Here is a 14,661-nt window from a genome sequence, read left to right on the forward strand (position 1 = left end):
TTTTTTTAATTTTTCTAATTTTGTCTAATTTGTATACATAATACATGCAAATTTTAGCTCATTTTGATCTTGAAAATTTTTTTAATTTTTTTTTTATCTACATCACAATGTTTTTTTTAAGAATAAAAAAGGGACTTAAGTCATTTTAAATACTTTTCAATACATTACAATTCCGTCGATTGCATAACTTCCAATTGAAAGATAGGGTGCGTTTGGTCTCTACTCTATATTTTCAAGTCGAAGTGTTTCAGCATTTTGCATAAACAAACAGACAGACTTATCAATCTTGTACAATCGTTGAACAACTGTATGTATTGTTAAACTGATTGACATAAGGCACAAAAATGATAATTTTTAAATAAATTCCACGCGCATTTTTGTAAAATTTATTAAAAAAATAATACCAAATTTCTTTAAATATGTACCGAGACAACAGGGTAGGTTTTTTGATAAACGCTTAAACATTTACACAAAAAATCGTAATTGCTAATGCTTTTTTGCGTTCCGGGTATGAATTTTAATTTTTGAGTATCGATTGTTTTCTTACTTGTCAATGACATGTTTAGAAATTAAAAAATAAAACCGATTTAACATCTGTGTCCACATCATATATGTATGTTATATTTGACCAGAAATTATAGAAACAACCGTATTTCTTTTAAAATTATACTCTCATTTAATTATTAAAATTATCAACCATGTTTCGCGGTTAAAATAAGCTACATTTTTAATTTCTAAATATTTCTATCGATTTCTTACGGCACTGACCTACCTCAATAGTGACGTCACAATTTTTATAGTTTATCATCATTGTAAATAACAATTATTACTTTCGAAAAGTTATTAAGATAAAAGAGCAATAATAAAAAAAGATTTGGTTTGACATAAAACATTATAATATATTTGTATCATATTAAAATCAAAACAATATAAAAAAATGATTATTTAAATTAATTTAATTGTATACTATTTCTTATACAGATTATATCCATTAAAATATAATTAATATATAATTGAAAACGTACAGAATATGTGATTTCCATAACTCGCCATTTAAAAATATCACAAAAATTGCGTGTCTATGGTTACATAACCTAATCTATTTTTTAAGTCACGTTCACAGATCTATAAAAACTGTTAAATTATTATTATATTATTGATTATATTAATAGATATTATGTTCCTAATTAAATTTAATATTATTTCTATTCTCGTTACTCTAATTGTATAGTTTATAAAGTTTACCGGTATGAGATTATTCGAAATCTGTACAAATGAATTAAAATGTTTTCAACTATTTAAATATAACATGTTTTCCTGTGTTTTATGTAACGCGAATACCTGCTATTCAGGAATTAAATACTTTTTAACAGATAAACAATTTAATAGTTTTATCGCTTTAATTATAATCAGTTAAAAAGTCTTTAAATTCTGAGTGTTACTTGTTTATCTGTGCAAAAATGTCGCGGGCGTAGTCGGACAATAGTTTTAGAAAGTAAATTAAAGTATTATATTGTCTATGGAAATAAAACACACAAGGAATCATGGGAGTCTTTATTAAGAAGCTAAATAATAAAAAGTCCAATGACAGGCGCCGCACACTTCTTTATTTTATAATTTTAAATATTTCCGGGAGTTTTTAACACCTGAAAGCTTTCCCTGGCTACGTCCATGGTATATTTAATCTGTTTCAAATAAATGCCTGTATACTTTATTAATTGTTATATCATATTTGAAAGCAATCTATTAACGCATGCAATTATATTCATATCATACTTTAAGTTATCGTAAGTTTTATTTGAATTCTTTTATGAAGCCTTGTAAATAATATTTTAGATGATAGATTTGTCCGTCGTTTATTATAATTTATTGAATTCGATTTATCCTGCTTAAAACGCATTGCGTTACTGTAAAAAAAACAAATAATTATGAAAAAAAGCGATGGTTTGAAATTTTTTGTTTTTTTTTTTAATATATAAGCGCATAATAGAGAATCAAAGCTTCTTAATTCAAACTATTTCTGTATTTTTTTTAATAAGTCTTTCAATGTGCATTATTATAAACTTATAGTATTAACTATCTTATGAAATTCGAATTCTTAAGTAATATATTGTGACGTTGAATATTACGGAGTAATGGTAAAATAAATACGCCATTAATTAATACTTTTGTAATATCCAAAAGCCAAGTATTTCGTCGAAATTTTTGTGGAATGATAAGCAAAACTACTTGGAGGGAAATTTTGTCAGAGTTTTAGCGCTCGAATAGAAATGGATTTCTAAATATTCGTTCAGAAATAGATGTGAAATTTAACTCAACCAAATAATCAATGTTGACGAGCTGTTTCTTAGATTTTATCAAGTACTGAATTAGCTAGTGCTATAGAAAATGCAAAGGCTAGTTTTTGTTTCATATATTATAAAAAAATAGAAAACATTCTATCCCGCTTCCTCGTGTCAATTTCAACCACGATAGAACGAGATGGCTTATAAAATTCATTTTACACGATATTTTTATAAAATAGCCATTGTTTTCCTAAAGTTGAATTAGTTTAGAGGCATAAATAGACTATTAATAAATAATATTTAACTATTTCATAGCTGTAGTACCTATAATTTTAGTTCAAAATTTATATATTAAAAATGGTGTGTTTGAAAAAAGAACGTATTTGTCTATTCTAAGCGCATTGGCAAAACGGTCGTTTTAATGTTATAATATAATCCTATTTGCATTTAGGGTTTATTATTATTATTTGGTCATTCAATTGTAAAGTTCCGTTTTTTTTTTAATTTTGCCCTATAGCAATGTGTTTGGAACAGACAATAAAATATGACAGATTCGTAAATATTTCATAGATACATAATTATTTTTATTCTCGTTAATTAAGTTTGCACAGTTTAACAATATTTTTACAAACAGATTCTAATAACGTAATTATTTTACGCCATTTTTAATATAGGCCGTGTAATTAGCATTTAATTATAAAATTCGATGAGCTCATATTGTTCCATGTTTGACATAGTTATAATAAGATTTCTTATATTCATGTAATATGAAATTAAACTGATTTAAGCAAATTTATCTACAGCCGAATTATATGTACCTTTATATTGTCCCGCTAATTATATTATGTGTTATTTATTAATAAAAACAATGAAATATTTCAGATGTTTTGAAAATTTAATGGCGGTGTTGGGAATTCTTTTTTTTTATTAATAATTATTGTGAAAGAGTGTAATTTATTGTAAATAGGGGATTCGCTGTGTCGATTGAACACGTCCACGTTAAAATAGTAAAGTTCTTCATGTTATTTTGTGTTTTATTTGCCTTCTGACCTAACGTTCTAATGTTTTTTTCAAAGTTGCCAGTTTATAGCAGGCTCGCCCAGATTCGCCAGGCTTCGCACGTGGTACATATATAGCTTATCTCAATCAGAGAAGCTTCAGCTTTCCAATGTTGAAATGAGAATTTTTGAAATAGGTCCTGCAGTTTTCGCGTGAAAACGTTACGAACATACATAAATAAGTTTACTCTTTATAATATTCATGTAGATATGCTGAGGCGTAGGAATTAAGAAAAAGGCAAACAAGAACAAAATAAGCATTTCAATATTATTTATTGTGTTCAAAATCTACTGTTGTTTTAGTCTTATATATTACAAACTGACCCGACAATCGCTGTTCTGCCTTACTCTTACCATTTAGGGGGTATGAAAATAGATGTTGGCCGATTCTCAGACATACCCGATGTGCACACAAAATTTCATATGGTAACTAACATTAGCATTTGGCAATATGACAAATGAGGGCAAAGGTTTAGGGCGGTCGAAATGCACTCCTCCCTTACTTTTTAATTTATTTTGTGCTCCACTGTTCTAAAGAACGTCAACAATTCCTGTTTATAGCTTTGTTCCATATCTTTAATACTTTCCTCATAAACATAATATTTTATATTATTTACACGTTTTTATTAGCATCACTTGTAGTATACGCAACCGACTCCTTATCTTCTTCTTTATTGATCATTCGACCGATCTACTGTAAATCGACTGATTTAATTAAAAATGTAACTTATCAAGGATTAGTGAAAATATCATAATATATCATGAATTTATCTTATGGGTCTCATTAGGATCGCCAGAATTAATTTCCAAACATATGTAACTCTGTATAAGAGCAAGTGAGACAATTTATTCAATTATTAAAATGTGTCTTCAGCTATATATTTATATCTTTGATATTTTTCTTATAAATTTAAGGGTTATTTTACAGTCTTTTTAGTCGTTTTAAATTCATGAATTGACATACATTATAATTTTAGAAGGAAGGATAAAAAGAGAAATAAAACACTACAATTAATAAAAATCATAATTTATTCATTAAATGAGAAACGTAACTACAAAATAAATATGTAACGTTCTTATCATAAGTAATATACTTTAAAAATCACGTTTTGCAATTATATTGATGATAATGACATTAAATAGATGTGCAAAGGAGACTTTTTGCTAGATATTCTGGCTCCATTCCGTTTAGACGGCCATCTTTGATTTTAAATTTGACATAATGTATTTTTTATTAAATTTGATTTGTTACCAACGTTTGATTAAATTACAAAATAATACAAACAATCTTAATATAGGATAAATGTAACAAACATCAAAAGGCAAACGCAGTTAAAGTTTACAATTAAAAATTTTAAAATATTAACAAGCATGTTTCAAAGTACCTACTGTTACAATCGATAGAATTAAGAAAATATCTTAAACACTAAAAACAATGAGATGCAGTGAGGGAGTTGGGAGAAAAGATTTAGTCTGACATAATATTGTAGTGGCCGCCATCTTTGACCGATTTTCAAAGAAACTTCGCTTTGAGAGATACTATGCCACAGCAGACAGCACACACACACACACACACACACACACACACACATACATATACACACCCACAATGCAGACAAACAGATACCGACGTCAAACATTTAACACCCATCTTTTACCTCGAGGTTAAGGTTCATAAAACATCAGTTTATCTTATTGTTTTAATTAGTTTAAAATATCACTTTGTTGTTATTGTAATTCTTTAATATTTTTAATACACTGATTCGCAATTTATAATGTGATTTACTGTAACTAAAGGCACGGAAAACCATGTTAAGACAAATTTATTGTAGGGAATTCTTAACAGATAAATAAATAAAGCATGTCACATGGATTAAAACAAAAAAAAAGCAATGTTATTGGCATCTAAAATTGCAGAAACTTGTGCACTAGAAAATGAGTAATTCCTTAAATTACCACCGAATATATCAACCGTTATTATCTTCACTGTTGCGAATCATTCAATCATCGTGATCAATGGTAAGCAAACCTAATCCTTACCTTTGGCCTAATCCTCGCTTACTGATCACCCTTTCTCCCCCAAAGATCGCTCCCATCACCAGTCCTCGCTGCTCTCCTTTTAATCACATCATCCGGCACCGTTTTCAAGTCATACGCCCAGCCCAACCACGCGAAGAAATTAATGAAATGTGTCGTCAAATTCATGTAGTCGTTACCCAATTCGGCCGTCCTATAATCCCACGGATACACGTGGTGATAGTTGTGGAAGCCCTCGCCAAAAGCGATGAAGGAAACCGACAGGTTTTGGCTGGGATTTATGTATCTGTCATATGGTTTATTGCCCCACAAATGAGCGGCGCTGTTGACGAGGAAGGTTCCGTGTAGGTTGAACATGTAGCGACCGACCGCTATGTACCAAGCGGTGTACAGGTCTTCGCCCCAGAAATACCAGGGTATGACGGTTGGTAGGAGAAATGTTATTGTACCGATGAAGGGGATCGCGTATCTGGAAGCGGGATATCGAAAATAAAAAAATCTTGAAGAAATAATAAAAATCAAATTGCACGCCTCTGCTCCGTCCGGGTAGTCATTTATCGTAATATATAAATTATCTTTTAAGTTGGATCAAACTGCACATGGTTTACGAAAATGCTTTAAGTCAGTTGAGAATCTCGGACAAACAACGTGACACGTAATTTATATATATTATGACATTTTTAATGAAACGACAAATGCCTACCGCGAAAAAAAATTTTAACAAAAAACTAAACTGCCTTCAAATTGTCAGAAGTCTAGACCTAATTTTAATGGAACCACATGGGCAACAAATAATTTTATTGCATAATATACCCTGCATAAGAACAAATGAGACAATTTATAGTACATTCAATCATTGAGGCGTTTATTTTTTAAATTCACCTATTATATTATTCACTAGCTGTCCGCCCGCGGCTATGCCCGCGTAGTCGCAGGAAATATAGACTCGAGGTTTTCCTCGCATGTTCCCGTTCCCATGCGCTTTCCGGGATAAAAATGTTTTTTATATCCTATATCCCTCCCCCGGTTCTAAGCTACCCCTGCACAAATTTTCAGCCCAATCGGTTAATCCATTCTTGAGTTATAAATAGTGTAACTAACACTACTTTCTTTTATATATATAGATTGCTATGCTATTAACTCACTTCCTTTGAAACTTCAGCACAGGGTTCGCGTATATATCGCTCATGTCGACATACTTGCCCCTCCTCTTTACCTCCCTGTGTTTCCTCACCAATAACCAGCCCATATGCGAGTAGAAGAAGCCGCGAGTGGCGTTGTGCGGATCCGCGTCTGTATCCGAGTATCTTAAAGAAAAATTAAAATAACAAAAAACCTCTTTATGCATTTGTGCAACAAAAATACATAATCCTACTTCCTACTAATATTATAAATGCGAAAGTTTGTAAGGATGCGTGTGTGTTTGTTGCTCTTTCACGCAAAAACTACTGAACCGATTGCAATGATATTTGGTACGTAGACAGGTGGACAACTGGAATAACATATAGGCATTTTATCCCGATATTCCTACGGAATACGGACTTACGCGGGTGAAACCGCGGAGCGCAGCTAGTATTTATAAGGGACTCAAACACGCTTCGCCATACATTGGGCCAGCTGGCTTCGGGACAGTACCACAGCCCCAAAGAAAGCCGGCGTGAGATAGTATGCTACTGTGTGTCGTACAGTAAGTGGGGCAGCCGTAGACCCGTTTCCTTTTCCTTAAAATTTCCAATTTATTCATTCTTCCAAGTCGTCAATCCTTTCCTTATCCTTTACCCTTTAGAGCATATCACAGAGGCACTACCTCTGCGAATGTTTATGGGCGGTGGTGATCGCTTACCATCAGGCTAACCACCAGCTCAGTTACCCGCTAAGACAAAAAAATCTATATATTACAAGTATTATAAACACGCATTTGTAAGTATTGAAGAATAGATGGATGGATGGATGGATGTATGAATGTTACTTCGTTACTCTTTCACGTTAACCCTTATTGGATCTGAATGAAATTTGGTACAGAGATAGATTATAGTCTGGATTAGCACATAGACTTTTTACCCGGGTACCACGCGAATGACCCCGCGGGATACAGCTCGTATAATAAAGCTCTGGAGTTTGAATGCGAACAGTCACCGGAATTACTTGATGGATTTCATGAATTATTTACCCGATTTTACCTGAGTGCTAGTGGCATATTACCACTAATTTTACCTGTACATGTATACATATTACCAGTAGGTTTTCCCATGTATCACGGACTGCTAGTATATTACAAAACATAAAATGGGACCACACGGGATGCCCGAGTTTTACATAAAAAAGTCCATATCCGTTCACACAGTAAAACGAAAGAGTAACCAAGGAATAACAAACATCCATACATCCATCCATTCTTATATACAAACTTCGCGTTTATATCAGTACAATTTTATCATATAAACATCCACGATCCTGGATTAGTTCTAGGAATTTATTGCCTTTAAACCAATTTAATTATTTTTAAAAAAACGCCAAAACCCATTCAAACTGTCAGCACTAGATCAAATATAACCCGGAAACATGAGAGACAAGAGCTTTCAAATAAAAAAAAGCATTATGTTTACGAAATCAACACGAAGAAAATGCAGTCTATAATAATAAATAATAATAAATCTTTATTTCACCTTGGTATTTGTACAATTTGATTGAGAGGCTCTGACCCTCTTGCTAGGTATAACCTGTGTTAAGAGAGCCAGTCCCTTCCCTGCTCATTATACACTTGAAGGTAAAAAAAAATTTAAACGTTAAAAGATAGAAAAAAAAACAGATAAAATTAAACTAAAAATTGTTATATAAAAGCAAAAAAGTCTATAAGTCTATAATAACCTCTTTTGAAGTCTATTAAAACCTTTTCAACCCAGAAATAAAGAGTCTAAAAAAAGTATATCTCACCTATGGTGCATTCGATGGTCCCTGACCCAGTCCGTCGCGGTGTTCTGGAATGCTAGGGTATTCATCAGCATCAGGATGATCTGCAGAGGCATCTTGGCTTTGTAAGCTCTATGGGTCCAGAGGCGGTGAGCCCCAGCTGTCACTCCCAACGCCGCTAGCACGTAAATCACGTAATCTAGACAAAATATAATGGAATCAAAACTACGTATTTTATCTTTCACACTAATCCTACTAATATTATAAATGCGACGTTTGTAAGGATGTGTGTGTTTGTTGCTCTTTCGCGCAAAACTACTGAACATTGCAATGAAATTTGGTACGTAGATAACTGAACAACGGGAATAACATATAGGCAACTTTTTATCCCGATATTCCTACGGGATACGGACATGCGCGGGTGAAACCGCGGGGCGCAGCTAGTATTATAAATGTAAAATTTTGTTTGTTTTGATGTTTGTCCATCAATCACGCTGAAGCTATAGCTAATGAACGGATTTTGAAGAAATTTGGTATACAGACAGGACATGAACTGGCTTGGGTGTAGCATACTTTTTATCCCGATTAAATGCTCCCTTGGGATAACACAGGATCTTGCTATCCAAGTGGCGCCAAGACGAGCGTCTATTACTAAATAAAATTTACTCACTAAACATTATAGTACGCCAGCAGGCTGCCGTGAAAGCCAAATATATTGAATAAAACAGGCAGAAGTGTCCATAACCAAACGTCAAGAGATTCTTATAAACGATCTCGTATTTCCTAGGCTCTGCCTGCGGTGCCACCAGTTTTTCCAAGGTGTCTTCTGGCACTAGGCCCTCTTTTGTCTCTTGCGTAATTTCTACTTGCTCTGTCACGTCGGACGCCATTTTGTACCTGTAAATTAAAGTCATGTAATGGTTGGATGCAAAATGGTTGATTATTTGTGATGTTCGTTTTCATATATCAATTGGCTAACTGAAAGATTATTATTTCAAACATTATATTTCTAATTGAAGTATTTGAGGAATTATGTATGTTTGTTACCCTTTAACCTAAATCAAATATTCGGATCTGTTTGAAAACACATGCGATTGAAAGCTCCTTCTATCGCAGTCGAGTGCAAACAGGTCTATATTTTAAACCAAGATGACATCTGTGTCTTATATATTATACATATATACAGTTGGTTGCCTGGAAGAGATCCCTCATTAGTGTTAAGGCCGCTGTGTTGGTTTAGTATTAAGTCATATATTTTAAGAATGTGTTATAACAATGAAGTGTAAATAAATAAATAAATAAATATCCTGGGTGGAGAGGGCAAAGTTCTTATTTTCTGTAAAAAGCTCATGTTCCTAGGGGCAGGTACAATGCCAGATGCTTAAAATGGGAGCAAATGACAGCTATCCCATCAAACAAAAAATGAAACACTGCAATCGGCTGAAAACCCAGGGAACTATGGAGTAAAACAACCAAATAACACCATCTAACGGAATAGGCCTTCCGATTTAGTGAACGATGCTTAAATAGATACTTACGAAATAAATATTATAGGGATATTTTCAATTGCGTGATTTCTTTGATCTAAAACTCTCAATACGAAGAAAGATTTAGAAATGAAAGATTTTTAAAAGAGGCAAGACTTAAATGTTTAGTAGTTTAGTAGTTTAGTAATTTTTTTTTCATTTATCTGTTTCTGTGTGGCCTTGTTATCAATAAATGTTTTTTTTATTATTATGTGTATCTCTCCATAATGCTCGGGTACCTCCATAAGGAAAGCACCTGGTCTTTTGGAAGGCTTACGTGGGGACACAGATCCAACACCCAGAGGCCCTTTAGAGAATTTAATGTGTTGTGGGACACCAGCCGCAGCCTGCCCATGACTGCACTATAGAGATACAGCCCTGGGCAGTCCGCGGCCGATGTAGGACTATTGCAAAAAAATGGCATGGAAAAAAACTGGGCTATGGAAAGGGGGTGTTCGATGGATTGGTAGGTTGGGTCTATGGAAAACTATGGGCGTCTGCCTTTTCAACTTCGAAAAATTGAAAAATAGTGGCAGACGGTGACTTGCCAGTTCGGTCGATGGGCTCCCAAAAAAGATACCTAAAATGGCAACAAGGGGGCAACACCAGCTGACTGGCTAGGGGTGTAGAGAGGTGCGGCACCGGTGTCACCATCGCGGGCCCACAGGCCCGGATTGGGTTTCCCCACCATTACGCCATTAGACACTTCCACCCCCGAGCATATAGCTCTTGCATCTCCACTCTAGACGGCCAATTAAGGCAAGCCAGAGGTGGGGGATCCTGAACCTCGTCATTGTTTACTCCGAACTGCCACCGAGACAGTCTGGAGGTGAGGACAGGGACCTCCCCCGGGAGAACTAAGGACCGCGGGGGCACTACTCCCCGACACCTCGCCACAAGGTGCCCTGCGGGCTTATTATTATTATTATTAAATGGAACCACACGAGACACCAGCTTTCAAATAATAAAAGAATCGTCAAAATCGGTTCACTCACTGAAAGCTATAAAGTCGCAAACCCAAAAAAACAGTCGCATTGAAAATCTTCTTTTTTGAAGTCGGTTGAAAAGAGAAACGCGTAATTTTATAAAACAATGGAATGAGTAGGTTTTATAAATTAATAAAAACAATTGTATATTAATCACGTTTATTGTTATTTGTTGACACCCAATAACAAATTAAAATTTTGTACGTTAGAAGAATATAAAATCACTATTTATTTATAAGTGGTTAATAACTTCCACGACGGGAATAAATGGAAATGGGAAGGGTGAGGAAATGGAAACAGGCCGCCTCTTTCTCTGTATTGCAGAGCGGTTAAGTTAAGGTTATTAAATGCAGTGTATGGAGATGACATTGAAGCATTCATAAAATGTCACATAGGTGCCTATAACCACAGATATATAATACTGTATTAGTCCTATCCTATTATCCTACTAATATTATAAATGCGAAAGTTTATAATGTGTGTGTGTGTGTGTGTGTGTTTGTAGCTCTTTCACGCAGAAACTACTGAACCGATTGCTATGAAATTTGGTGCGAAGATAACTGGACAATTGGAATAACATATAGGCAACTTTTTATCCCGATATTCTTACGGGATATAGACTTATGTGGGTGAAACCGCGGGGCGCAGTTAGTCAACTGTATTCGTATTACACACGATTATATTTTATTATTTAATTGTATGCAAGTCTTTAGGCAATACCAAACTTTACAATTACTGTAATTAAATAATTAAATAATTAGTATAAAATTTGCCACTTTTTTCATAACTACAGTACGTGGTTTGTGATAACACATAAATGGTTATATAATCCATAAATAATTTATGGTCTTAAGCTGTTTTGAAAACGCATTCATAATGGTCTAATATATGTCCATTGTCATACTTCTCAGATTAGTAGATCCGAGGGCGTATCAAATTATAAGTATTGATTTTATTTGGATCGCTTTGGTGGTTGATAGTATTAGTTGGAACTTAAATTGTGACGTTTTTCTTACTCTTTACCGAATTCAAAAAAGGAGGATGTTATTGATTCGTTGGATCACAACCTCAAAAGTTTTGAATGGGTATACCGATTTTTATATATCTTTTTTTTATTTGACATCTGGTGCCTTGTGGTCCCATTTGGTCTACTTTATAAAGTTCATAGAGGAATAATAGTGATAGAAATTTAGGAGACTACATGAGCTAAAGGCATTGTAAAAAATGCCTCCACTGTAGTAAAAAAAAGAGAAATGTATGACATGCTTCCGGGTGTTTGATTTAATTTGATTGAATGAAAATGTGTGTTAAAATTTAATTAAAAGCCACAAAGATGCTCAAACAAAAAATAAATAAATACACATTTCTTTTAATGACTAAAAAACATGGTAACATACTCGTAAACATTCAGATTTTTTGTCACGTTATTCAACATAGTAGTTTAATACTGTTTTGATTATTTTGTAAAACCACTACATTTCTATTAAAACGCATAAACTTATTTCTGAGCGATCACATGTACGTATGTGTGTGTGCTGCCCCGTGTAACGATAGAGCCGGCCGAGACCGCTGATTCGTTGATTGTATAAAGTATAAATGTGCGCGTACATCATACTGGTATCATGTTTTATGTTATCTGTGCAAATATCTATAGTCCCACTGAGTACTCTCATTATTTTAACCAACGTACGCTAAAAACCCAAAAACATAAGTATAAAACGTTATATTACCTTTTATACGTGTGTCTAAAGTCCTTCGCATAAAACACAAGTTTACGATGAAAAAACGTGTAAGTATAGTGTCTATCTAGACTAGGCAAATGGTTTATATGAATCAAAACTTATAAAAATGATGTTTATAATCTGATATTTCATATGGGGAACATGATCAGTAGAGTTTTTTTATAGACAAGTTATTTAAGAAGTGAAAACATAAGAAAAAAGATACAAAATGGAACAAAAATTAAAAAACTAAAATAAATAAATTGCTATTTAGCAAACTAAAAAATCATCAATTCATTTTTACGCTTGATACCTAAGTAACTGATTATTCCTTGAAGTCACACATAAATAAACAAAAGTAACACTCACAGAAAATTCTGAGCTCAGACCAAACAAATTTCCACAATTTATTTTTCAAATTTTACACAACAAAACACCTAACGTCTCACATCGAGTCCAAAACTGTTTGTGATTGATTACGTTCAAAGGCTGGCTATAATCGCCATTAAAAATGCAATTAAAACAGTAATAAATATGAAAAACTGAGATATAATATAGAAAAAGAAGCTAGGAAACTATGAGAGATATTTAATATTTATTATACCTTTTAGTTACATAATTTTACCTTATTAGTTTCGTGGTAAAAATGATCTACAGAACCTCCCGGGTTCGAGATTTTTCTAATTCAATTGTTTCATTGCACTTTTGAGTACCGACTCCGTTGGATGCCATCTGGACCCTTTAAACAGATGTATTTAATTCAAACTTTGTACACTTATCAAGGATCACCAATACTATAATTTCATGAGTTTATCTTATTATCCTGATTAGCATCGCAAGGATTTAATAATTTCTTAACGAATACTTTATATAAGCAAGGAACAAGTAAACCACTTTATTCGATACTATTGATAAAACCTGATTTACAGTTTTTTTTTACTATTTTTGTATACAACATATATCTAGAGTTTCTCCGCTTTTTTTTTTTTATGTCATAGCGGGCAACTGAGCTGGTGGTTCGCCTGATGGTAAGCGATCACCACCGCCCATGAACATTCGCAAAGGTAGTGCCTCTGCGAATGCGCTGCCCGCTTTTAGTGGGTAAGGGAAAAGGAACGGATTCATGACAGGAAAGAAGGAATGGAGTGGGTCGGGTGAGGAAAAGGAAATGGGCCTCCGCTTGCTTGAACGCGCAAATCTCAGGAACTACTGGTCGGATTTGAAAAATTCCTTTCAGTGTTAGATAGCCCATTTATTGAGGAAGGCTATAGAGTATTCATCATCACGCTAAGACCAATAGGATCGGAGCACCAATGAAGAATATTACAAAGAAGAAGAGTTTTTTCTATTGAGCTACACTGCATGTATTGCGAGCTAGCGTTAGTCCAACGTGACTATTCCACGTGGACAAAGTCGCGGACGGAAGCCAGTATATACACATTTACTATTACTTAGATGCATTAAAATATTTTCTACACTATTGGATAGTCTCTGTCGTGTTGCCGAAACCCCTAAGCAAACCTTTTGGTGGTGACATCAGCTATATAAATGATAGCCTCGTATGAGAGGGGTACATTTCAAAACTTTTCGCTCCGCCATGGAGCTGGTGGGTCGCCTGATGGTAAGCGCTACCACCGCCCACGAACATTTGAAGAGGCGTAAGGTTCGATTGCAGACCTTAAGCATCTACAAATGGATTGCCGACTTTAAATTGGAAAGGGATTAAGAAAGGATTGACGAGAGGAATAAGGGAAAGGATTGGGAAGGGAAAAAGACAGGTATGGGCCTCCGACCCCCCTGTCACCGAACTAAATACAGCAGTATGCTATTCCACGCCGGTCTTCTGTGCAGGTGTGGTACTTCCCCGGTGCGAGCTGGCCCTATTCGTGCCGAAGCGTGCTCGACTACCACATACAGTTTGCTTTTAATATATGTATAGACATTATTTCTTTATTTTTTGTTTGCTAACTTAAAAATTCTTCAATCGTGTCTCAATTAATTTCGTGCCTATAATGTAAACGAAATAAGTAGTCTCATCATTAATATTAGGTTCCTTTTTAAATAAACGTCTCAAAATCGAAGCAGGTCCTTAATTCGAAGCAATTATTTATCAGTACATAGTACAAAACCAAGTTACT

General features: G+C 34.0%; 1 protein-coding gene across 1 annotated transcript; it reads right to left on the bottom strand.

Moving 5' to 3' along the window:
• Positions 1–3,884: 3,884 nt before the first annotated feature.
• Positions 3,885–9,180, bottom strand: LOC119839017 (acyl-CoA Delta(11) desaturase-like). The gene is made up of 5 exons (XM_038365186.1): positions 8,961–9,180; positions 8,315–8,489; positions 6,526–6,687; positions 5,406–5,849; positions 3,885–3,930 (listed from the first exon to the last, which is right to left on the bottom strand). Exons 1-5 carry the CDS (start codon positions 9,178–9,180, stop codon positions 3,885–3,887), a joined length of 1,047 nt encoding a protein of 348 aa, XP_038221114.1.
• Positions 9,181–14,661: the final 5,481 nt, after the last annotated feature.

This window comes from Zerene cesonia, unplaced genomic scaffold (genome assembly GCF_012273895.1).
Source record: "Zerene cesonia ecotype Mississippi unplaced genomic scaffold, Zerene_cesonia_1.1 Zces_u007, whole genome shotgun sequence".
NCBI lineage: Eukaryota > Metazoa > Arthropoda > Insecta > Lepidoptera > Pieridae > Zerene > Zerene cesonia.